General features: G+C 38.1%; 1 protein-coding gene across 25 annotated transcripts in view; it reads right to left on the minus strand.

The window, feature by feature from the left end:
- Positions 1–26601, minus strand: part of sox2 (SRY-box transcription factor 2) — a 156183-nt gene that overhangs the window by 28239 nt on the left and 101343 nt on the right. For 4 of the 25 annotated variants that reach the window (XR_007424702.1, XR_007424700.1, XR_002649965.2 and 1 more), the window contains 3 exons: positions 9530–9858; positions 3834–3937; positions 1529–1595 (listed from right to left, as the gene is read on the minus strand). The exons of 2 other annotated variants lie outside the window; for them this stretch is intronic. Coding sequence is in view for 8 of the 23 variants with exons in the window: in XM_049465237.1 (XP_049321194.1) it covers positions 5204–6190 (987 nt within the window). In the remaining 15 variants the exon portion in view is untranslated. 25 annotated transcript variants of the gene reach the window in all.

Raw genomic sequence — 26601 nt, forward strand, 5'->3', positions numbered from 1 at the left:
GAAATAGGCGAGTAAAGATCCTCTAAACTGGTAAAGAACAGGTTATTTAGTTAATTTAAAAACGTTTAATCTTTGTTACAAAAATGTTTTAATGGAACAAAAAGTGGTTTTTTCTGTGGCATCACGCAGTTCTTTGCAATGCTATTGAAGAACCACTTTTGGTTCTAAAAAGAAACATTTTTATAGAAAATGTGAGAGTGAAAAACATTTATAAATTGGCAAAGAACCTTTACATCAACTTTTACATTACTTCACACAAAATCCTTTTTAAGTTTAGATTGACACAAAATAGCCTGCAAGTGTTTCACTATACCTCACACTTGTTTGTGTGTAAACAATCACAGTACAATTAAAACTGAATCAAACAGCTGTGTCCATCAGCATCTTTTATAGCCAATTTAGTCCAGAGCTTCTACCGTGGGCAGTTTGTGTCTGTATGTGTGGAGAGTGTGTGTCCATCCCTGCACCCTCCAACCCTCTGCATCTCTGCACCTGCAGTAGATCAGGCAGCTAAAGCCATTCACCCACTGCATTGTTAAAACACACCACACAGTTTCATCACTTCAGCTCACCTCACAATGCTGCCGCCCACCAACAGCCCACCCTTACACAGTGTACCCTGAGCTACCCTCAGCTACTGCTCCCCAGCCAACCCCTAGCCCCTTAGACATGGACAGAGGGGTGCCACTGACAGAAAGTTCAGAAATTCAGGTCATTAGCCTACTTTCTCTGGTTGGATCCCCTTCACACATTACATACGTTAACTATGGACACAACAGGCTCCCACAATACCTAAAGCAATGTTAAGAAAACATGAAAGAAAAACCTGCAGTCTTCAAAATTAAGGTGTTTTAGCAATTTAGCTGTAGAAGAACCACATTTAAACTTCACCTGATGGAAAGGTTCTTGAGCAATTAAAAGTGTCTCCACACTTATACAAAACATGGCTCTTTATGAGTGTATGGCACCTCTATATTGTTTAAAAACTTTTTTATTAGGTGAAGTTAACAGGGCTCTTCAAACATAGTTCTTTCTATATGGCAACCCTAAAAGTTCCTGTAGAAGCACCATTGTTTTTAAGAATGCACATGACAAATAACACTTGCGACATCAGCACTAACAAAACTAAGTAGCTACAATAACAGCTTCTACTAGCCCAGTAACACTAAACAACTGGTAGAAGTATTTTGTTTACACCTGTTCAAACTATTCAGGAAAACAAAATCAAGTAATGTATTTAGAGACCCCTGGTTGAAAGCTGGGCTCAAACTTGGGCTATTATAAACATTTAACACAGCAGCGCGCACACACATACACACTAGCCAAAAAGCAAAGTGTAATCTATTGAAATGCACTGCTTATCAGATTCCTTAAAATCTCAATAGCGCACGCTCACATACAGACCGCCCTTTATTCTCCCAGCAGCCATTTCTCATTAACGAACACAGTCCAGTCCTCAGCCTACTCCTATAATAAGAGTGTACAGAGATACTAAAGCAGGTATTGAAGGGAAAGTAAGAGCGCTCACCACCTGTTGCTGCTGCTGAACCATCCAACAGCTCCAGCTTCCCAACCGCTTCTCAGCGCTAATTCTGCTAAAGCAGGAAAACACAATAATAATAATAATAATAATAATAATAATAATAATAATAATAATAATAATAATAATAATTAATAATAAGACAACAAGTGCATTTTAATTGAATGTGTATAAATGACATGTTAAAACATGGGTTTGCGGTATATTATATATTAACATAAAAAATGTTATCCAAAACATCGTATCCAAAATAGGCCAGAGAAACAATTAAATGGGTGTCTATTAAAGCACATTCAGCAGCTGTATTTCTGTAGCTGTACTTTTATTCGGGTCAAATTCACAAAATCCAAATACTAAAAGAAAGCGGAAACCCTCACTTGCACGATTACCAATGACGCTTTACTCGGTAAGAAAATAGAAAAAGATATAAAACTTTATCATTCATGCTGGTCAGTCAGTCCACCAATGCTTTGAACAACCAGCGCGCACACCCTCACACCGACGCGCACGAGGGGTTGCAAATAAGCGCAGTGATTAATAAATAAATGTAAAGGTAAGATTCTGCTCATTCCCACACTGCGTGTGCGCGCGTGTGTGTGTATCGGTAGCTAATCCTCCGCCCTCTCTCCATCCCCACTTTATCAGCCACGTTGAGCCCGCGCGGCCGCTTCCAGCGCTCGTGTTGAATAATGAATTGAACCAGTGCTCTCTGACCCTTAGAGAGTCCAGCAGGGACCCGTTTGTAGGAATAATACTCCGCAATGAGCCCTCGTCAAATATTCATTTAGCTGTTAATGTGAGCTGCTCTCCCCTGAGGGCTGCTGGGAATGAAGCCGCAAGGACTTCCACTGCACCGCACGCGCACTTTTTACAATATGCTTCCAGATTTAAAATCCAAAAAAGAGAACCAACTATTGACCTAAATAGAAAAAAGTAAGTGTTGCATTTACGCATTTACGCACCTAGCCCTCACTTTATCTTTGGCCTTTCACGCGAAAGCCTGATCTGCGCATGACAATAAACACTGACAGAATAAACAGAGACAAACTGTAAAAAGTCAAACTGTAGAAAGGAATCAGACATTTCTGACAGCTTCAAAAATGTATAACCTACAAGTCAAGTTAGTAAAGTGTAAATAGTCTAATTCTGTCAAGCAAAAACTGTGTAATCAACAAATAACACCGATTTTCTTTTTATTTCATGCCATGTCATTAGTGCTCTATCAAATCTTGGAGAACGTGGACTAAAGTTCAGCAGAACAAGTTAAAATATTCGCACTGTGTTACAATCCTTATTTACATAACCTACAAATGGTTCTTTGGGCGACGCCAAAGAAGAACCAGTATTGGCTTTATAAATAATTGTTTTTGTTAAGTTTTGAGTGTTAAGAACCTTTACATATAATTATTTAAAACATATATCTGTTAACCAAATATTTTTTTCACCTAACCGAAAAATAATTATTCTCTGGCAACCCTTTGTAGCACCTTTTATTTTTTTAATGTATGTTCACACGTGTATAAAAATGAATTAGCTGTACTCACAGCTTGTTTAAGATCTCAAAGATCTCAAAATAAAGTGCTGATGTTTCCTCTTATTTTCTCGTCACCCTCTATAAAATTAAACCTCTTGTAAGATTATCTCATGTAGATATAAAGTTCAGACAAATAACAAGATGTTAAGCATATCAATTCTGCGCGGCAATATTTAAATATTTAAACCAAAGTTAAATTATACATTACATTTTTACAAAGCAGATTGCTGACACACAATTAAGTCAACGCTAATATTAAAACTGTTTAATAAACGCGTCTTTTAAATAAATAACCTAAACATCTGCTTATAGAGTAACAACAAGGTTATGTTATATTAAATAAATATTCAGATTTCTACAAAGCAATATAAAACTGTGTTTATTAATATTTTAAAAAAATCTCAGTCTGGAGATGTAAAAAAAAAACCTAACTTTTTATTTTGTACTTGTATGTATTTAAAAAATCTTTTTCACAGCAGTTTCTGGAAGTGTCAACAAGCAAATAAAACTCTTTAATTTAAATGAAATTATAATTGAACTAAAATTAAACAGGCAAAATAATTAAACTTAAACCTAAGATTTACCTGAGTTGATGTGAACAAATACATTCCATCTTTTCATAAAGATATAAAAGTATCAACCTGACAGATCTGCCCTTACCACTTTTTACAATCGCGAGTAAATTATTGAGATTAAAATGTATTTAATCACGTTCACACATTTATTCAGAGTAATGTACTTTAAATAAATGAAATCTACCTCATGGTGGGTTTTCAGCCTTTTTGGTAGGTTTATCAGCCAGCCCCATTAAAATGCAGATTTACAGGAGAATAAAACCTCCGAAGAGCCGATGAGCCACAGTCCTTCACAACAAAATACAGAAACAGAAAACGGTGTTAAAGCTCGATCTAAAAAGCTCAACACAGACATTAATGTGGATGCAAAGCTGACACTCGCATGCACTCCTCAAACACACACGCACGCAGTTGCTTTACTGCTCTTTAGAAGATATTAGAAGACATTTTCAAATACTTACAGTCAAATGAGCCGCATATTTTTTAAACCGAGAAGATGGTCATGCAGTTTTCGTTTTTTGTTTTGTGCATCACTGACTATTAAAGCATATTAAATCATTTGTGTCCTGAGTGGGAGGTAAGCAAATGAAACCAACAACAAACCTACAAAAGGAAGAAATAAAATCAAAACCCAAAACAATTTCAAATATCCAAATTTCAAAAATTTATTCATTTCAAACTGCATATTGAAAAAAAACTCTCTTACTGAAATTGTAACTGTTATGGTGCTATTAGTTCAAATATATATATATATACATGGAGTGTTGGCATCTGCGTACAGGCCACATTTTTAAAAATACAACTACGGAAAAAAAGAGTTAAATTTTTTTTAAAATAAAAACTTAAAATATCACAGTAAATATACAGAAAATTTACAAGCCATGAGAAAATAAAGAACACAAACTTCATATCTCTAACAGATGGAGGGTTGGGGACTAAACAAAACAAAACAAAATAATATATAAATTTACGTGCGAGTGTTTTTGTATTTCATCTTTTTTTCTTTTAGAACTAAATTAAAAAATGTTGTACTGTCTTTCACCCTCAAGGAGAAACATTTCCTGCTTTATATTTTTTTCCAGCGGTTTGCAGAGACTGGAGCATTAAGCATTGTGAGTTCTGCATGATTTAGATTTTATAAAAAAAAATCACTTTTTGTAGTTTACAAACATTACAACTGATTGTTATATGTTTTTGATAAATACTGTACAAAACGTTGATTGCAATAATAAAACATCATTTGATTGATTCTCCCCACCCTCCTCCCTTTTGTATGTTTCAAAAAAGAAAAAAGAAAACACACTTAAAAAATAAAATAATTTTTGTACGGTTCCTACCGTTTCTTCTAGCGCATGACTTGCTTTCTTTCAAACGAAAGCAAAGAAAAAATGTTTGTGTTCTTTCCTCGAGTCCTGTACAAGTTTTCCCTCACCAAAAAGAAAAGTTCTGTACAAAAATAATAATAATAATTATAATAATAATAATAATAATAATAACAGTAGTAGTCCAGTCCCAGTGTTTTCGCGTTTGTGTAAAACGGGTCCAAGTGTCCATCTACATGTGCGTTAAGGGCAGCGTGCCGTTGATGGTCGTCCCGTGCACAGGTGCGCCCTGGTAGTGCTGGGACAGGTGCAGTCTGCTTTGGCCCGTTTGATCCTGCACGTCCGCACCGGGCAGGTACATGCTGATCATGTCCCTCAGATCACCCGTCTGGCACGGCTGGGCAGCGGCGGAGCGCGAGTGCGAGCTAGATGTGACTACGGCCGGTGGGCTCGCGCTGGACTCGGACTTCACCCCGGAGCTCATGGAGCCGTGCAGTGTCATGGGGGGTCCGCTCTGCTGCTGGGAGTACGCCATGCTGCTGTACGTGGGCGAGCCGTTCATGTACGTCTGCGCGGTGGTCATGGAGCCGTACTGCAGCGCGCTCATGTCGTACCGGTGCACTGGTGCCGTGGCCGAGGTCTGCATGGGCGCGTTGAGGCCGGCGTGCTGCGCGTACCCGAGCTGGTCCTGCATCATGCCGTAGCCGCCGTTGCTCCAGCCGTTCATGTGCGCGTAGCCGTCCATTCTCTGGTTCATGCCGGCCCCAACGCCGGAGCCAACTCCAACGCCGACCCCAACACCGACGCCCACCCCGCCGCCACCCGGTGCGAGGAGTCCACCAGGAAGCGCGTACTTGTCCTTCTTCATCAACGTCTTGGTTTTCCTCCGCGGTCTGTACTTGTAATCCGGGTGTTCCTTCATGTGCAGTGCGCGGAGCCTCTTGGCCTCGTCGATGAAGGGTCTCTTTTCGGACTCGGACAGCAGCTTCCACTCGGCCCCCAGCCTCTTGCTTATCTCCGAGTTGTGCATCTTGGGGTTCTCTTGGGCCATCTTCCTGCGCTGGCCCCTGGACCACACCATGAAGGCGTTCATGGGTCTCTTGACCCTCTCTGGGCTGCTTTTCTGATTGTTGCCCCCAGGGTTGTTGCTATTCCCCGTGCCCCCAGTGCTCGGCTGAGGGGCCGGGGGCTTCAGCTCGGTTTCCATCATGCTATACATCTAGAAATCGTTGTCAAAAACCTTCTCCACTCGACCAAGAACAAAAAGCACCAGCAGAAGAAGTAGTAGAACTTCTGGCAAGTGAAAAAATACAAAAATAAATAAAAATAAAAATAAAAAAAAAACTAAACAAAAATAAAAACAAACCAAGTCCAAGCGCTCTCTGCGGCAGCCCCCCTTCAGCCCGTGCTGGGGTAAGTTTTTCTGCAGTTCTCCACTTCGTCTATTTCCCCCTCACTCCTGTTTTGCCCACAAACTTCTCAAGTCTTCAAAAGAATCAACAAAATTGAGCTTTTTTTTGCCCCCTTTTCCACGCCGGAGCCTTGACAACTCCAGATACTTTTGGTACAAGTTAATAGACAACCGTTCACGTGGAAGGACTGTCAGCCAATATAAATGGTTTCTCACCTGACCAATCGCAGCGCGGGGTTTGGTGGGTTAATTAGCATAAAGGGGCGGGGCATTGGGAGGCTAGAGTGGGTTTCCCAGCTGAGTTTGAACAGAAATCTCTCTCTCACTCTCTCTCTCTCTCTCTCTCTCTCACTCTCACACACACACACACACACACGCTGCAGATATATGAAACAAGTTTAATTTGAACGTGATAATGTGCAGTGTTTAGCCCTAATGTTAGTAACTTAAGTGAAAGCTGTGGAAGTCAGAGAAATATATATATATATTTCCTTCGGGATAAAGAAAGTATAATATATATTATATGATATATGGGTTTTAATATATGTTATTTGAGTTTTCACCATCTAACTGATCTCCCTGCCTCGAGACACTGCTGCTGTTTATTATTAATTTCAAATTCTCCTCATTATTTCTAATGTCCAGTAATTTTTAAGTTAAAGTAAATCAGAACGCCAATATTGATTTGGTTGATACACCGTTTAAAACCTCAAAAAGTATCACTATGTACTGACCCACAGTGAAAGAAGATTTTACTATACAGTTTTATTCTCGTGCATAGTGCAACCAATGGACGAACAACTGCAGCTTTATATTTACTCTGATAGATTGTGCACACAACAGTTTGAGATAATTTCAGCACCTCCTGTGTTTGATTTAAACTTGTTGTAAGTTATAAGCCCTCTAGTCCAGTTCAGTGCCAGTCCCAGTTATAAATAAACTGGTGAGAGAATGAAACTCTCTGCAGAGGAAAGTGGAGCCGATCTGGCTTACAAACAAGGCTTATTGTAGAGACAAACACGTGCAATCAGATCACTTTTAATTCACAAAAAGCACGAGCCGACGAGGCCCTCACTGTGTTTCAACAGCGCCCTCTTCCGGCCGGTTTGACTAACGCCTCTAATAGTGCCCCAAGCTTCACTGCAGTCTAAAGAGTAGCAGTGTGGTGATCTGGACTAAAATGTTGAGTATAAACTAAATTACTCTGTCTGGAAGAAAGTGTGCTTTGTGGCCAATCAGCCAGGATTTAATTTTTCAGGTCTGAATTTTTTTCCCCCTCATTTCCATTATTAACTAACTTTTGGATTTTGCACAGAGATGCTGGGGTTTAAAAACATTTTGGGTAAAAGTTTTAAAATGTTAAAATTTGGATTAGAATTTTATTTCGAATTATATTGGTTTTATAATGTATAATATTAAATTTGGGCTAAAATAATTAAGTTTGGACTATAATGCTGTAATTTGGATTTAAATTTTAGTGGTTAGACTACAATTTGGGAGTTGGATAGTGGCGGTTGGGGCAAGATGCTGGGATTTAGACAAAAATATTTAAATAAAAATGTTGGAGTTTAAATTAAAATATCTTGCATTAAAATCTTGTAGACTAAACTGTTGGTGAATGTGGTAAAAGGTTTAAGTTTAGGGTAAAATGTTGTGGCCATTATTTTAGCTCAAGACTAACTCATAAGGAAGAAGTGAAATGTTTATAACGTTTATAAACCCAACTGTTTTTACAAGGTCAGAGTATATTGGTATAAATTGAGTATAATGGTGTATAAGTGGTAAGATGCGTATGTGTGTGGCTGAGGTGTAGTGGACACCCCTCTCTCCCTCTCTCTATTGGGGCCTTAATCTGCTTATGGAAATGCAGTGAACAGCAGGAAATCAGAAATCACCATCATCTGTATTTGTCTGTGTGTGTGTGTGTGAGAGAGAGAGAGAGAGTCCTCCTTAACTGCACTTTTCTTAATTGACACAATTACAATACAGCAAATGTTCACACACACACACACACTTCTATGAGACTGAGAGCAGACAAATATTTTCATAAAGAAAGAGCTCATCCAGTGCTTAATAATATCTCACACACAACCAGAAAGCACATAAAAGACTGCTGTACAAAACAAGCCTAACCACATCAATACAGAAGAAACTCTATAATTAAATATATACATTAATAAAATCAAAAATATTAAATATTAATATTAAACTTAAAAAATGTATTTTTAACACTATGAAACAGACTAAGCTAAAACACTCAAACCCTATTTCAGCTAAGCACACTGACATCCACAACTCTCCATTATCTCTCTAATTATTCCTCAATTTTATAACATAAGTCAAAAAATAAATATTAAAAGTAGATTTACATTTCTGCATAATTTTGGAGATAATTCTTTTTAGCGATGTATAACAAAAAATCATTATATTGTCTGTGTGTGTGTGTGAGTCCGTTCGCATTGGGCATGGTTTGTCCACTAGGGGGCGCAGATGAACAGCAGCTTGTGTAGAAACTGACTAGTTTTGGGGGGGGGAAATAATTAATATTTCTATTTATATTTTCTCATAAACGTAACACTTTTTAAACAAGATATGAGCACACACACAATTGGCCAAATTGACAACAACAAAAACTAAATCAATATATATATATATATATATATATATATATATATATATATATATATATATATATATATATATATATATATATATATATATATTTTATTTATAAAAGCCCATTCACGTGATATTAAGTTTAAAAACTTTTACTGTAAAAAAAAAAAGGCGCTCGTAAAAAACGCGTTGATGACGTTCGCATCGCAGGCAAATGCACATGCACGTAATTGCGTCAACAGTTGTTCTTAAATGAGAGCAGCGCATGTTTAATATTTAGGCATTAAAAACAATTATTTCAGAATGAATTCCCTTAAGTTTAACGTGTGTGTAAACTATATATATATATATATATATATATATATATATATATATATATATATATATATATATATATATATATATATATATATATATATATATTAGTGTAAAATATAGTGTAAACGCCCTTTAGGCATTTAACACATCTAATCAGCACTTTCCACCCTCAACCAAACACACACGTTTCTCACTGTGCTGATACACACTCACCTCACTGGCTGCTATTTCTCCTTACTGCCTGGCAAATGCCCATATCCACAGTGCATCTGTCCCAGAGGTGCCAAAACTTTTACCAAAAAAGGAAAAAAAAAATCCCTCAATTGCTGCATCCAAAGCTTCAGATCTCCAGTTTAGCCAGTCCACACACACTGCCTCATACGCACAATACACACCTCATATTCACAGTTCATAACCACCTCGTACACTTCATAGTCCATGTAAACCACATAAATCTCACTCCTTGCACGACGTGCACTCCTAGCTCCCTAGCACACTCCACACACTCCTCGCTCGCCTTCGCTCCTCTTTGCTCGCCGGACCTGGAACAAGAAAACGCCGTTTTATGGCTACACACAGGGCTGATTTGAAAGAGGAAGAATGCATCAAGAACAACAAAAGTCAAATTATACCACCACCCCCAGCACCGAGCATAATGAGGAGGAAAAAGCTTTGTATTTTTTTTATTTTTTTTTCCCTCTCGCCGGGTATTCAAAGATAATTTGAAGCCATTGTTTCTTCCACAGATGGTTCTTTTTTTAATACAATAACGCTGCTCTTTGTGTGCACTACCCACAATAAAAATCTAAAGCCTTCTCCTGAATAACCCATTTTGTTCGCTCTTGTAAAGGGCCAACAAAAGCGGCCGGGAGCTAATGGGCTCGCTTTATTCAAAGCCAAAGAATGGCTATTTGATAAAGAATTTTTTTTCTCCTCCCTTTGCTGAGAATGCATTGCCATGTCATACAAAGCTACCGTACAGTTAATTTCACCAAAAAAACAACAAATGCCACATTATTATCATTATTATAACTATTATAATTTTGCAGCTAAAATTCCAAGACTAATCTTCTGTTGCTGAGTCAATTATTTAATCCTCAGAAAAGTGTGAATAAGCAAACACAGTCCAATTAGTCTTTCTGCACTGTACAAGCTAACACAGCCCAAAGCATTTCACCTGTAAAACCATACTTTATCAGATAGATTATAGTCAGCAGTTCTTTATTGTCACACAAAAACCTTCTTTAATAAACAGTGAAAATTCAAATAAACCCAAATGAATTTGAAATGGGCAGTGAGTGTGTTTTCCTTAATATAATATATAAAAACAGTGTGAGGTCAGTGAATATGTTTTACCAGTATTACTACATATGGTCAGTTTTAAGAACTCATATTTGGGTTAAAACTCATGCTATGGATTTATTAGATTTGTTCAGTTCCGCCACCAGTTTACCCAATTTACTTTACAAGCCACAGCACCCATGTGCAGTAATGCAGTTAAGATCACACACACACACAGATACACACAGATAACATATTCATACTTGCATTGTCGCACATCAGTGGCTGATCAATTACGTTTTTTTGGTAGCAGGGGGGTCAGGATGATGCAGTGGTCAGTGCTGAATTTGGTCTGGAAAGCAGACTCAGGCTGGAGGACTTTATTGTTTCTGACAGCGAGCGGCAGGGGTAAAGCAAAGCAGCAAAGACAAATGGTCCCAGAGGGGAAAGTTGCAAGTGTGTGTGAGAGTGAATGTGTTTGTGTACCTATCTGTAAGAATTACGGGTTTTCTCCACCTTCCTGAAGCTCCACACTGACAGTAATCCACCGCAGCCCCGGCGAGGGCCCTTTGTCTTCTTCATGAGCACCACGGTTTGCTCTTAATCTTCGGCAACAAAAGGCACGAAATAATGACTTCAATCAAAATACTGCGCCGGCTAATTAACTCACAAAGGTGCATCCAAAAAAGGGACACCTAATAACAACAAGCAGATCAATAATCTGCTGATAGGCTGCTGGTGGGACGATTATCAAGAAGCAGGAGAAAAATAGCAAAAAAAAAAAAAAGCTAAATTTAAAAAATTGGCTTTTTTATTCCTATCCAAAATGCTGTTCTCTCCAATGGAAAAAAGTCGAAGGCAAAAAAAGTATCCAGGCTTTAAGTATTATTGTCAAGAGGATTAGCAGATTTGCTGTTAGTAATATGCTTTCCCAGACGATCTTATTATTAACTTAATCTCAAAGCCCAAATCAAAGTCCACTGACAAATACGGTGGACAATCTCAGCCAGGCTTAATTAAACAAGAAAGTAATGAAAGTAACAGAAAAATAACAACAAACATACAATGATTATAAACACAACAAAACCAATCCAAACGGTGCAATTGAATGCTTACTTCAAATGGATGATGTTGATGAATGATTAAGTGATATTTATGTTCTCATTTATAGAAAATGCTTTATTAATTACTGGTCTTTTTTCATAATGCCTTTTCATGTCTATCTGAATGTTTGTCATTCTTTTACATTCTTTCCAAATTCAAAAAGGTCCAATGATATGCACAGTATGGAAGTAAAACAGTGTCACCAGACTTTGAAATTTAAAAGCACTTGAATTTTTAGCACTGAATCATTTTACATTGAATTATTGCATGTGATTTTTTTGCCTCTGAATTAAACACTTTAATTTTTCAGTATATCATTTTCACTTATTTTATTTTAATGTAAAAAAATTCAAAAGCAAAAATTCAAGTTTTAAAAATTCAATTAAAATAAATTCAGGTTGCTCAAATTCGACCTGTCAAATTCGACTGCTAAAATACAACGCTCAAAATTCGCTGTAAACATCCGGGACACACAGGATGAGCAATCGATTCAGTCTTCAATCGAGCCAACAACCAGCCAATCACATCACGCTCCGTAGATCACGTGACAGGTAGCGCCTCACGGCTCAGAGCCGCTCAACGCGAGTCACAGCCCCCTCCGCTGCTGCTCTCGAGTAGGTGAGTGTAAAACAGCTGAAAAGAGGGCATTTACCTCACCACTGTGGCCATGTAATATCACTTAAACGGTGTAGAAATCCTCACTTTAACCACGGTTTGCTCTGTGGTTTGTAAACATATTAAATTAAGATAGATATCCAGGTATACCTTGTTAAACTAACTAACTAAATAAATAAAGCTCCTCTGTTCATTTCAGAAAGAGCTTCAAACACGAACACTAGATCAATTATTTATAAATACAGCCAGACTGTGTGGAAGATAATTACTACTGTAGAATCTGAGATAGTAACTTAGTTAGCTAAATTATAGCTACCTATCTTGCTAGTTAGCTGTGGGACTGTGTGATTATAGACAAGATACTACCTAGTTAGCTGTTTGTTTAGCAATACCTTATTGACACTTTGCTGCAAAGTATTTTGCTTAGTGTAATGGCCACTGTCTAAATCTAAGTCTGGTGACACTGTTTTACTTCCATAGCACAGCTGCCAACATCAGCCAGGCTTAAAAAGGTAGGTGTAAACACACAACCCTAATTCTGACATATCAGCTGTCGAAAGTGGGACATTTTACCATTTAGTAAAAAAAAAAAAAACATGAACTAATTTAAAACTTGGTTGAGGCAACACATTTTTTAAAAAGTTGGACAAAGGCTGAAAAGGTAAGTGGTACTAATAAAAACAGCTGCAAAAGAAACAATTTGCTATCAAGTCACATGACTGGTACAAAAATAACATTTTAGGGAGTATCTAAGAAGCAAATTGGGCACCAATTTGTAAAATACTGTCTCAAAAATGTGTGGAACATTGTTCTCATGTAAAACTGTCAAGACTTAAATCCTACCATCTACAGTTAGAGCCAACTACAATAATAGTAAATCCCTGAGTAAACCTCTTTCTGCAGGGACACGTTTGATGGTCAACATTGTATACTGGAAATCACTGCATGGGCTCAGGAGGACTTTCAGTCATTTTCAGAAATCATTGTCTTTAACACAAATGCATGTTCAAGCTGTATCATGTAAGGAAGAAGCCATAATGTCGACACAATCTATAAACTCCTTTACCGTCTTTCCTGGGCCAAAGCTTACAGTTTTTCTTTCGATCTATAGAGATCTCAGCTATTAAGTAAACTTGCTTTAATAAAGAAAGTAACAGAAAAATAGCAATAACACATAAAATAATAATAATAAAAAAAAAAGATCAAAATTCAACAACTTTCAGTCAGGCAGGAGGCTACCAATCATGGAATGCTAATGCTTCCTTCTGCTGGAGCTGCAGTATGAATGAATGACTAGGCGGTTATTTCCATATGCATGAGTGGGTTCTCAGAGCTGCCGTGTGTATACATACACGTTTGCGTGTGTGTGTGTATGCGTGTGTGTGTTGTAGACCCCCATGCTTTTCCCTTGTGGGCTGCTCCAAAGAGAAACCTGCTCAGAGATCTGTCAATCAATCTTCTTTCAGGGGTGAGTGAACAGGATTGCCCTCATCATCACTCGGTGAGCAACATCTGACCACATTAAAGCCCACTAAAGGTTAATTTAGAGGAACATAAATATTAGTGCTGGTGTTGGTGGCAGTGGCAGCTTTGGGAATTAAGCCAAATGCATTTTCCTCTATCTGCTTGTTGAGAAACTTAAATATTATTATATTTCTAATAAAATAAAACTTAATGTTTATCATTAGTAAGGGAAATCTACTCTTCAAACTAAAGACTACACTTTAACGAAGATAAGCTGATCAATTGATTCACAGTATTAAAATGCATCTGGCCAAGTCTGATGTGGTTTGTTTAGGGAAATGTACCAAAAAAAAAAGCTAATTTTCCTTTTTATATAAAAAAGTGCTTTATATTTTTGTTCTATAAATCATCATGTATGAGTTTGTTTTTGACTGACTGCCCTGTATTTCCCATCTTTGGTGACATCACAAACGTTTTAAAGGCACATTAAGATCAAGAAAGCATTAAAACACATCCACAAATTTTCAAGGTTTGAAGTGGTTTGTTTGGGGTTATGCACAATAAAAGTCACATACCATTTACTTTAATAAGAAGAAAACGGCGTTGGTAATATTTTAATTATTAAGCTCTGATAACAATATGTGATTAAGGTCTGCACTGACTAGCTGGTCAGACTGAGCTAAAACACTTCTTAAAACTTCAATGTTAAGGCCAATTTATACTTCTGCGTCAAACCAATGGCATAGTGTACGCATACGATATGCCGTAGCCTATGCCATTGTCTAACACGCCTCTCCTCAGAAGTGTAAATAGGCATTGTGCGACATGGAGAGCAACAGCTGTGATGGGTCCACCAAGCCTTGTGTTCCCAGCCATCCATTCCCACCTTTGCGGTTTAAACTGCAGTGATGCAAAGCCACGAACACAAGAATTCTGGATAGGGCACTTGTGTAGGCTCCTCCATAGGCAACAAATTAACTAATGCAAAAGTATAAACCAGCCTTAAGTGGATAAGGCTAAACTGCTGTAGGCTAAAAAAAATTGGATTTGTTTGTTGTCACAATGGCAATGAAGTCCAAACAAACAGTTTCCACATTTTAGAACAATCCCATTTCTTCCCTTTCCTCTACATATCTTTTTTTTGTGCATTCCCACTTAGGGGTAGAGTGCCTCAATTCTTACTTTTTTTTTTTTTTTATATTAATGCTCAACATAACCCACATTAGCCATGTAAATCACACTGAACCCTCACACTCAATGTACTGTATTAGAATCCACTAAACTACTAATCAAAAATTATTTAAACAGACCACTAAATCAAAGTTCAGTCCATCTGGCAGCTACAGTCCATGACTCTCAGTATTAAGACAGATGAGCTGATGACTGCAGGTTATTACAGACACGGACAACTGCCACTCAAACCTTATCAAATCAGTCACAGTTATTAACCGGTTAGCAAAGCAAGCTCAGATTCAGTTGTGCAGGACCACAGGGCTTTGTCTGCAGCTCCTTACAAAGAACGAAAAAGACGAATTATAAAATGACCTCCAGCCATAGCTTAGACTAAATATCTTAATGCAAGGAAGAAGAGCAAAAACAAAAACAGAAAGGTGGATTAAAAACTCAGAACTGCACTCTGGAGAACATTTGACACCTGATGTGTGAAAAAATAAAGAAACAAAGAATAGTGTTCCATGTACAAATATAAAGTAAAAAAAAAAAAAACTTTTTTCTTAGTTACTTAGTTTGTTTACTTGCTTAATTATTGACAAACATAATTCCTTTTATATATTTACAAATAATATCTATGAATTTACTGTCTTAGTTTATTGGCTTACTTTATCTTAATTCATTATTTATTTACTTACTTTCTGATTTGTCTTTAGTGATTCTAAATAAAATAAAACATCCATTAATAAAAATAATGAATAAGTGCTATTAAATGTACAAATATCTTGAAATAAATATCAGTGTCAGTTCACATGGATTTCTGTCTATATTTCAGATTTGATGCAGCTGTGGACACCAGGGTCCCATTCCTCTGGATTAGGAGCTGCAGAACTGAGAGTTCTGTTCCAGATAATGTTAAATACAGCAGATTTCATCATTTAGTGCAGAGTGAACACAGACTCGACTGCACTCTGTCAGTGCTATTAAACAATAACACATTTGCTCCTGTAGTGTTTTTTTAGTTGGTCTCATAAGCCCCCCTTTCAAGGTTTTCCCTCCTTTTGAAACGTTTAATTAAATTACCTTCCTTTATCGCCACAAACACTGAATGAGGACAGGGGGGAAACACTGTGTTTGACCCGCATGGGAAACACAAAAGATGTTATTAGAAATCAGCACCCAGAGTAAATAAGGAACAAAGAACATATGTCTTATATTTGCACATCTTGTCTCGCTTCAGCTGCGTTCAATTAAAAAGCATCTGACTTGGAAATACAGAGCAGACACACACCAACAGAGCAGAATACATTGTCTACCTGCTGCTCGCTCACTGCTGATTACAACTACAGCTCTAACACCCACACACACACACACATGCTCGCACACACTCTTCATACATCTTCACAAAGGTTTAGGTTTATTTAAAAATATATCCCTTTAAAACTGTACACAGTCATGAATAATAATAATAATGAGGAATCATGAGAGTGGAGGGCTGGACGATATATTGATTTCATCGAGAATCACAGTACTCAGTCTGCAAATAAAAAATGTCAGCAAATTAATAATGTAGTAAATTAAAAAGAACTATGGGTGTGTTTCCCAGACTGGGATTAATCTTAGTCCAAGATAATAGATTCAAAATCCTCATTCAAAATGCTGTCTAGTCCTATGACTAGGTCTTATCCCCCTATGGGAAACTACCCCCAAATTTTAAATTAATTCCAGGACATTTACAAATGATTCCAGTAAAGAGAATTAAAAAGCTGCCTAAAAGGGCTATATTGATATTTTTACATAAAAAGAAAACGCACACACACCAATTAAGTTTAGCTGCAAGATCATGTTATACTGGTTTTAAAGGATTTAGCATCCAGTCATAGATGACCAAATGACAAAAGCTCAGATAAGGCTATGTGAATCTTTATGACAACTGACATAAAAGGACACAGACAGGGACCAGTTAAGGTGAAATGAATATCAGCACTGACAACAGCTTGTGACCCCTGTTGGTAAAAACTTTTATAAATGCTTGTGTAGGCTTATGTCAGTTGTCATAAATGCTTATGTAGTATTGGTTTGTGTAACCAATCTTCCAGTGAAAATCTAGGATTCAACAATCTATATGGACCTAGCATCCCCACTGGAACCCCATATAGAAATCATATATATTGCAATATATACACTTTAAATGCATAACACAAATGAAATTACTTAGATTATTCAAATAAAAATGTATGTTGGAATGTGTGTGACATAATATGTTACATATTTTAAATTGTTCATTTTCATATAGTGGGCATATATTTTAACAGTACATATAAAAACATGTCTGTGACCTATCTATTCAACAAAATGCCAACTTGCCAACTGTCAAAATACCAACTATGTCAAAAGAGGAAAACAACAATATACTGCTTGTACCATAACTGAGATTTTTAAAAATATACATTATACATATCTCCACTATATTATGCTTGCATACATGTACATACACATTGTAAATATATGCCCAATCCTAAAGTTAAATATGTCCAGATTTCCTATTTCCGTATGTGACGACTTCCCACAGTGCTCTTCGCCAACTTAAATCTTAAAACACATTGTATGCACATGCCTTGCCTAATCCAGTCACACATTTTCCATACCATAAACCTCCGATAAACAGCTGAATTCCACTCAAAAACACAAGCTGTGGTTCAATGCAGTATTTTGATGCCTTGCGCTGAGAGACGTGGTGTGGAATGACAGCGCTGTAGCTACAGCCGTAATGAACAGATAGCTGTCCTATTAGATAACAAAGTACCTGCCTGCTATAATACCCGTAATAGATGCAGCTAAAAAAGCAGGGAGCGTTGCCCTGCTTACTAGACAGATATTCTCACCATCAGACATACCGATGGGTTTTGTTTACCGGCCAATTTGAATTCAAATAAAGCTTTGCTTCTGCTGACTGCACATCATTATCCCTGAGACTATAATCCCACCAGCAAATCCTATAGCTTGCAGAGCCAGGCCCTTTGTTTGGGATTACTGAAAGCTTAGCCTATAACAAAGAGAAATGAGGCGTTCCCCTCATCCGCTGTAATTAAGTGTGGAGAGTCATTTTCCAATCCGGCCAAGGAGCCAGCGCATCGCAGGATGATACCTTTTAGTCCCAGGAGATAGCGGACGGATGCCAGAGATACCTTACAGATGTTTGGGTTGCCAGGCAGCAGCTGTATCCAGTGGTCATATATATATATATATATATATATATATATATATATATATATATATATATATATTTATATATATATATATATATATATATATATACACACACATGTGCTTAGAGCTAAGATCAAGAACGTGTAGACCCTTTTATATACCAAACTGCTACACCAAAATCTCTTCATCTTTGTCTCCAGATGTCATCAGGTTCTTAGACCCTGTATAACATTGTTTACTGTCACAATTAATATCAGATTAAAGTTCTATATTAGTAAAATGTCCTAATATACACTGCTCAAAAAAATAAAGGGAACACTCAAATAACACAATATAACTCCAAGTAAATCAAACTTCTGTGAAATTAAACTGTCCACTTAGGAAGCAACACTGATTGACAATCAATTTCACCTGCTGTTGTGCAAATGGAATAGACAACAGGTGGAAATTATTGGCAATTAGCAAGACACACTCAATAAAGGAGTGGTTCTGCAGGTGGGGACCACAGACCACTTCTCAGAACCTATGCTGTCTGGCTGATGTTTTGGTCAGTTTTGAATGTTGGTGGTTCTTTCACACTCGTGGTAGCATGAGACGGACTCTACAACCCACACAAGTGGCTCAGGTAGTGCAGCTCATCCAGGATGGCACATCAATGCGAGCTATGGCAAGAAGGTTTGCTGTGTCTGTCAGCGTAGTGTCCAGAGGCTGGAGGCGCTACCAGGGGACAGGCCAGTACACCAGGAGACGTGGAGGAGGCCGTAGGAGGGCAACAACCCAGCAGCAGGACCGCTTCCTCCGCCTTTGTGCAAGAAGGAACAGGAGGAGCACTGCCAGAGCCCTGCAAAATGACCTCCAGCAGGCCACAAATGTGCATGTGTCTGCACAAACGGTTAGAAACCGACTCCACGAGGATGGTATGAGGGCCCGACGTCCACAGATGGGGGTTGTGCTCACAGCCCAACACCGTGCAGGACGCTTGGCATTTGCCAGAGAACACCAGGATTGGCAAATTCGCCACTGGCGCCTTGTACTCTTCACAGATGAAAGCAGGTTCACACTGAGCACATGACAGACGTGACAGAGTCTGGAGACGCCGTGGAGAGCGGTATGCTGCCTGCAACATCCTTCAGCATGACCGGTTTGGCAGTGGGTCAGTAATGGTGTGGGGTGGCATTTCTTTGGAGGGCCGCACAGCCCTCCATGTGCTCACCAGAGGTAGCCTGACTGCCATTAGGTACCGAGATGAGATCCTCAGACCCCTTGTGAGACCATATGCTGGTGCGGTTGGCCCTGGGTTCCTCCTAATGCAGGACAATGCTAGACCTCATGTGGCTGGAGTGTGTCAGCAGTTCCTGCAAGATGAAGGCATTGAAGCTATGGACTGGCCCGCCCGTTCCCCAGACCTGAATCCGATTGAGCACATCTGGGACATCATGTCTCGCTCCATCCACCAACGTCACGTTGCACCACAGACTGTCCAGGAGTTGGCGGATGCTTTAGTCCAGGTCTGGGAGGAGATCCCTCAGGAGACCATCAGGAGCATGCCCAGGCGTTGTAGGGAGGTCATACAGGCACGTGGAGGCCACACACAATACTGAGCCTCATTTTGACTTGTTTTAAGGACATTACATTAAAGTTGGATCAGCCTGTAGTGTGTTTTTTCACTTTAATTTTGTGTGTGGCTCCAAATCCAGGCCTCCATTGGTTAATAAATTTGATTTCCATTGATGATTTTTGTGTGATTTTGTTGTCAGCACATTCAACTTTGTACAGAACAAAGTATTCAATGAGAATATTTCATTCATTCAGATCTAGGATGTGTTATTTGAGTGTTCCCTTTATTTTTTTGAGCAGTGTAGAACTTTGTGGGACTGCACAATGCTTTACCAAATCAATCAGTGACCAATCAGTAATTCACAATAGTTTCTGTTAGGATTAATAACTGAATAATACACTGAGAGAAGTCCATGATAGCTGCAGGTTTACATTGTCACACAGCCTGTTCCAACTGTATGGCAGTGTTCAGCCATCACTTAGACTTGCTCATGTGAGTCCTGACACTATATGACTGTGATCTAGCTATAGGAAAAAAAAGCGTTAGTAGGGACCTGAAGGGAGCTGAATGTGAAAAACTCCATGTACTATTACAAACTAAAAAAAGGTGTTAAAAAGGTGATCTCTCAGAGATGCCATAAAAGAACCACTTTTGTTTTCCCTAAAAATCATATCTGTTTAAATGTAAAAAAGGGGGGGAATAACTCTTTTAAGGTTTATAGACACATATATCTTACAGATGAGGTTTAAAGAAAACTGACTTTATGTAAATGTTCTTTTTCAATGTAAAACTTCCTCATACTTCCAATTTCTTTCAGTTTTTACCTTTTTATATATTTTTTTTAATGCATCCAAAAAAGTTTTTTTTTTTGTGGCATTACCCAATGAAGAATCACTTTGTAGCATCTTTATTTTTAAGTGAAAGCAATTCTGATCAAATTTACTGAACACATTCACATAGTTTGTGATGATTAGTGCTGGGTATTAAAATTCGATACCAAAAAGGTATCGATGGGAATGTCTCAGTACTACGGAGTGGTAAAATTGTGCCTATTTGATACTTTGCATGAAATGCACCAAATATGGAGAGCACACAGAGTGAGGCTCCCCAATGCACACAAACTACTTTGTTCACTCGCTCTATAGTTTTATAGTTTAAGCTAAAGTAATCCTGTTGTTTTTGTTCTTAATAAAGCGCTACAAATACATCATTGTTTTCGTTTAAACAAAATCTAGAAAGATAATCTCTCATGGTGACAGTATGAGAATAAGATTACTCATGTCAGCTTTTAATAAAATGTATTGCAATAAAAAAATATTGCTTTTTTTTTATTGGTTATTTTTGGTTACAATTTAGAAAACGAGCCCTAGTGACGATTTACACATGATGCTAATTGATGTGCATAAGCGTCCACTGCTTGTTCACTAAATTATCTCTATAACCAAGGGGAAAACAACTCCAAACAACACCAAAAATACTGGATCAATCAATCGCCTACTTTTAAGAAGTGAATGTAAATGTGCTGAACTGCTACTCTAAAGCTGGCTGTGCTGGAGCAGTGGAGATGCTACAGTGTGTATCTGTGTGGACCCCCAGGCCTGGTGCTGGATAACCCTGCTGCAGTGTGTGCCCAAAAGCTTCTCTGGCCTGGCTGCTTTAACCCCACCAAACCCTACCAAAGGAGACTAAGTCCAGCCCTGGCAGGCTGAGAGGAGATAGCCATACTGCAGTCCAATACTCCAGACACACATATACACACAGACACACACACAAAACGGTCTGGACTGCCATCTGAAGGCCCGGCAGTCTTTGATAGAGGTGGAGGCTTTGTTTTGATGGCCGTCCAGCGAGCTGGATCAATATGACTATCTCTGCCATGGACTTCTCTAACGGAGGGAAATCCAGTAAAATAAAGAGCGGCCCCATGTGAAAAGAAAACGATCAATGTTGTTCTTTTTTCTGTACGCGTGCTTGGACAAAGATAGAGATAGTGAGACAGAAAGAGAGCATGGGTTGTGGATGTATATAACCAGAGGAAGGACTGCCCGCTTTAAAACTCTACATAACCAAAACAAACAGTTTAACTTAACTTTTATTTATAGCAGTGTGGATCCTATGGCATTTTCCATATTTTAAATAAAGCTACAATTACAAAAGTAGTGACATGTTTACAGCTGTTTTAAAGCACTGTCTACACCTGTTCGGTGAAGTGTCCTTCACTCGTTTATCAGTCGTTTACTGCAGCTTCTTTACACAACAGCACAAAGAGTAACACGCCCGGCCAGAAAACCAACAGCATAAAAACGCTTTACTGCACTCATGCCGTTTCCTACAAAAACACAAACACACACCTTTATTTAGTTTGGCCAATCAAACTTTTTAATCCAGATAAAACAACGCAAGATTATTATTTTAAATAATGTCAAAATTGTTCAATGTGCTGTTTTGCTCTGATCTAGTTTCTTCTGTACTTTATTCTGTTCTAGGTAGTAACATAACTATGGCCCAAAACTGTCTACTCTATTGTATTGTATTCTGCTCTATTATGTAAAATTGTAACATGATTGTGGCCCAAATTTTATTATTAAATTCTGTAACAATAATGGCCCAATTGTTATACTAATTTGCAAACAGACTTTATACATTAACCCTCTTCATCTGATCTACCTTTTATTTTTATATTACCAACTTTCAGACACACACACACACACACCAGTCTGTTGCAGTAATGCAGAAAAGGGCCAAACACGTTGACCTTTCTGGCCATGAATGACAATCCTCCACAAACACTACCATCAACAGCCAGCTCAACTAAGCATGAACCTTCACACACACACATTTTAACGAGGGCTCTTCAGGGAGGTCTGAGGTTTCAGTGGGCAGACAGGCTGTGACTTCACCCGCATTTCTGTGTCCAGCTTTTCTTCCACTGCTGTTTAAACTTGAGTTGTAGAATTTCACACCTCGGCTGTAAACACTGCGGGAAGACGAATGACCTGCGTTTGGCCGCTGTGTGTGAAACGCAAAGAGAGCCGGAGTTAAGGAGTTGAGGAAAACATGCACTCCCCCTGTCACTAAACGACACTGTCACCACGGGAAACAGACTGTCATAAAACACACACATACTAAAACACACACACAAACACACACACACACAGTTTATATCTTGTTAGGATGTATGTATAGGTATATAATGCTACTTTCACACCTACTCTATTTATCCAAATGTTTGTAGAATAGTGCATTTAGCTTCTTTATGTTGCACACACTGATGACACCCATGCAGATGTTCTAGGTCCTGTAGAGAATAAATGCAGATTAGGACCTTTTGGCTTGAAACATGAAACTATTGGTACTGTCTAATGTCTAATTACAGGCGTGAGTTGTGGAGCAGTGAAAATGTGCGCATGTGGAAATGATCGCAGTTTGAGTGAGGCCAGTGGGTGCCAGATGAATGGGATGGAAAGTGCATGCATTAAACATTACTCAATCTACAGTGTGTTAAGGAAATAAACCATGGACGGCATTACCACTCACAGTGGACAGTGCAGTGGGTGGTAATGATTGAGTGGCGGCTTCTGGCTCGAAATGAGAAATGATTCACATCAAAAACCACATCCACATTCGGTTAGAAGGCCCCACATATGTATTCCCTTAGCTTCCGTGGGACATGACAAAAGTCATGGGATGTCCGACAATAGCATAATAGTAGCACTGTATTGGAACCAAATGAATCTGTTTATTGATTCCCAACTAACTGACCCAAAGAACTGATAACATGGTAAAGCCAGATGCTCAAGACTTAATGGTAAGAAGAGGCAGATGCAGCCCATATATATGAGAATGGCATGGGAAATATGTATATGATGTTATTTTGTGATGTGGACCCAAAACCTGATAAAATGTATACCACAATGTAAAAGAACCCAGTTTAGATCTTAGCTTGTTGGGTTAAATGTGTAAAAATGTCTTATACGTAATAATAAATCTCTAACCCTAATCTTAGTCTAACCCCCCTGATCTACTTGGTAAATAAATCTCAAATAAACATTTGTTCTTCCCAGGTTTTATCACAGTCTGGATATTAACATCCTCATAATGTATGAAAACAAACACACACACACAAATGTGTGACAAGTGCATGCAACAGTTTGCAACATCTGCTTTTCCCATATTAGTGCACAAGCATATGCTGTGTGTGTGTGTGTGTGTGTGTGTGTGTGAGCGCGCCCTCAGGCTGTCAGCTCCTTTACCTCCCACTGTTAACATCTGCTCTGCTTAATGCTGCTGTAACTCTGCCACCCTGATACATGCTAATGCTAATAGAATCAGCCGTCAGCGTTTATCACACCACAAGCCTGAGTCTTGTGTGCACGCACACACACACGCGCACACACACTAAGATACACTGATAGATCATTATTAATAAAGCAGCTGTGCAGAAGCAGAGCCACACACAGAGCTCTGAGATTCTAGAAAGAGGTGATGATAAAACACTGAGCCTGAATGGATTACTGCTCCATTCACACGTCTACATCAACACGGATCTGCCTTACACTTTACTTACTTTCAGTAATAATTATCTGGCTGCTGTAATACATTATATTTCTGTGGGAACAATGGAATCATTGGACATATTCTGGGTGCACAGCATTAATATGAACTGACACTGAACTAAATTATTATTTACATTTGTCATAGTATTACCCTTGATTTAGTGTCCACAACCATTTTCAGTATCTGTTATGAATGAGTTAGTATCCATGGCAAATGATCAGTATCTATTATTAATTATTCAGTACCACAGTAAATTAATCAGTACTGAATATTTCATATTAGACATTGGGTAATTCATTGTAGACACTTAATAATTCATGCTCTAATGAATGCTAAAATGAATATTGAATTCATTTTAGAAACTAAATTATAGCAGATTCTGAATAACTCATAGATATTGAGTTATTCATAGTTGGCACTTAATAGTTCATAGCAAATGCATAATACATTTTCAAAACAGAGTAATTCTAGATACTGAATCATTAATTTTGAAAACTGATTAAATCATAGCAGATTCTGAATAAATCATATTAACAATTGAGTAATTCATAATAGATACTGAATAATTAGATTAAAATAGAGTAATTCATAGTAGACAACGAAGAATTCAAAGAAGATACTAAATATTCTATCACAGAAAATGTACACTGCATAGTAGAAACAGAATAGATCATATAAGATACTGAATAGTTCATCGCAGATTCTGTGTAATCTGTTGTTGTGATGTCAGATCTCAACAGCACTCAAACCTTTCAGGTGTTAAACACCTTACTGTGCTTTTCAAAGCCATACACTGCATAAGATAATGAGGCAGATTATTATGAAGCTTAGTCTTGTTCCTCATACTGAGGAAAGCACTTTGATGAAGCTGAAACTTGAGCTATGAAGATCAGTATACCAGCATTACACAACATTAGAACACAGACACTCAAACAGTGCTAAACCTTTTAGAAGAAGTAATTTATTTGTACATATTTAAATTCATTAGTGAAGCTCTAACACTACTCAGGGAACAGTCCCCAAACTTTCAATATTTTGGAAAATTATTTTTTAATTTTTAGGCACGGCGACTCTAAGAGTCTGAGACAGAGTGAAAGGAACAATGCCAGCTGCATGTCTCTGACCCAGAACTGCTGCACAGGCATTCGAACCCCTTGTCCCAACACAGCCACTAACCCCCCCCCCCCCCCCACCTCACCCCTCAGTCCCCAAGCCGATGTTTGAGCAAAATCAATAAAACTGATCTTGGAGTCCATCCGCCATTTGGCAGCTCCATCTTGTGGCGTCTGCTTTAAGAACATAGAGGCCATACTGTACAATAGGCCAGCCAAGCGCATGTAATTTGTCAGGCTAATCTGCAGCACTCTTGCATTGATTTTTTTCCCTCCCTTTTCTGACTTTTAGCCTCTAGTCATTATGAGCACAAAAAACTTACTTAATCATATGGTGTGTTAATGTACGGGTGACAATAATGTCCATTTTCTTGCCCTCTGGTAATTTCGTGGCTTTCTTTAGCTTTTGCCCTCAAAATCTTTTTATAGGTCAGCGTCCTCCCATTTCTGGAGTCTGGAGGAGGTCAGCCGTTCTCTCCTGATTGAATACGTCTCAAAGCTTTGGAAAAATCATGTTTACGCATGGTCTCGGGGTGCTGTACACTATTTAATATCACTTTTATTTTCTTTATAACTTCAGTAATTATCCTGAATAGAATTAGCTAATGCACTAATGCACTTTCACAGCAACAACTTTTATACTTGCTTCAAGAGGACTGACATACCGAGAAAAACACAATTATTACAACAAAGCAGTGATTGTAGGTTTGCAGTGATGCGCTTGTATCTGCAGTTAGTGGCGCTAAGCGCCATTGGGTTCATACAAGCAAGTTTCTAAATAACAAAAAATGGAAAAAGAAAGTTCTTCATTTAATATTAACACTGTGAATTTGTACATTATTATAAACTTAACGTGACAAAGAAGAGACACTTTTTCTTGGTTCTAATAAATCATGTACAAGAATGAATAACCTTTCGAAGATTAAAAAATATTTATCTTAAGGACTTTACTACATGGTTGTATATATTACTATGATCCATCAAATCAAAATGTGCAGGTTACAATCTGCTGCATGGCACCTGATTCAATTTAACACCCAAAAGTAGTCTATTATCAGCACAAGTAATAGAACTTTGCATTTTGCACACAATCGTTATTAAAGTAGAGGTTCTTTAATGTCATTGATGTTCTTTAGGGAAACCCAAGTGTTGTTTTTTTTCTAGCCGATTTGCCATTTCCGTTGCCATTACAGTATCCTAATACTGTATTTTCA

Source organism: Astyanax mexicanus, chromosome 16 (genome assembly GCF_023375975.1).
Source record: "Astyanax mexicanus isolate ESR-SI-001 chromosome 16, AstMex3_surface, whole genome shotgun sequence".
In the NCBI taxonomy this organism is placed as follows: Eukaryota; Metazoa; Chordata; class Actinopteri; order Characiformes; family Acestrorhamphidae; genus Astyanax; species Astyanax mexicanus.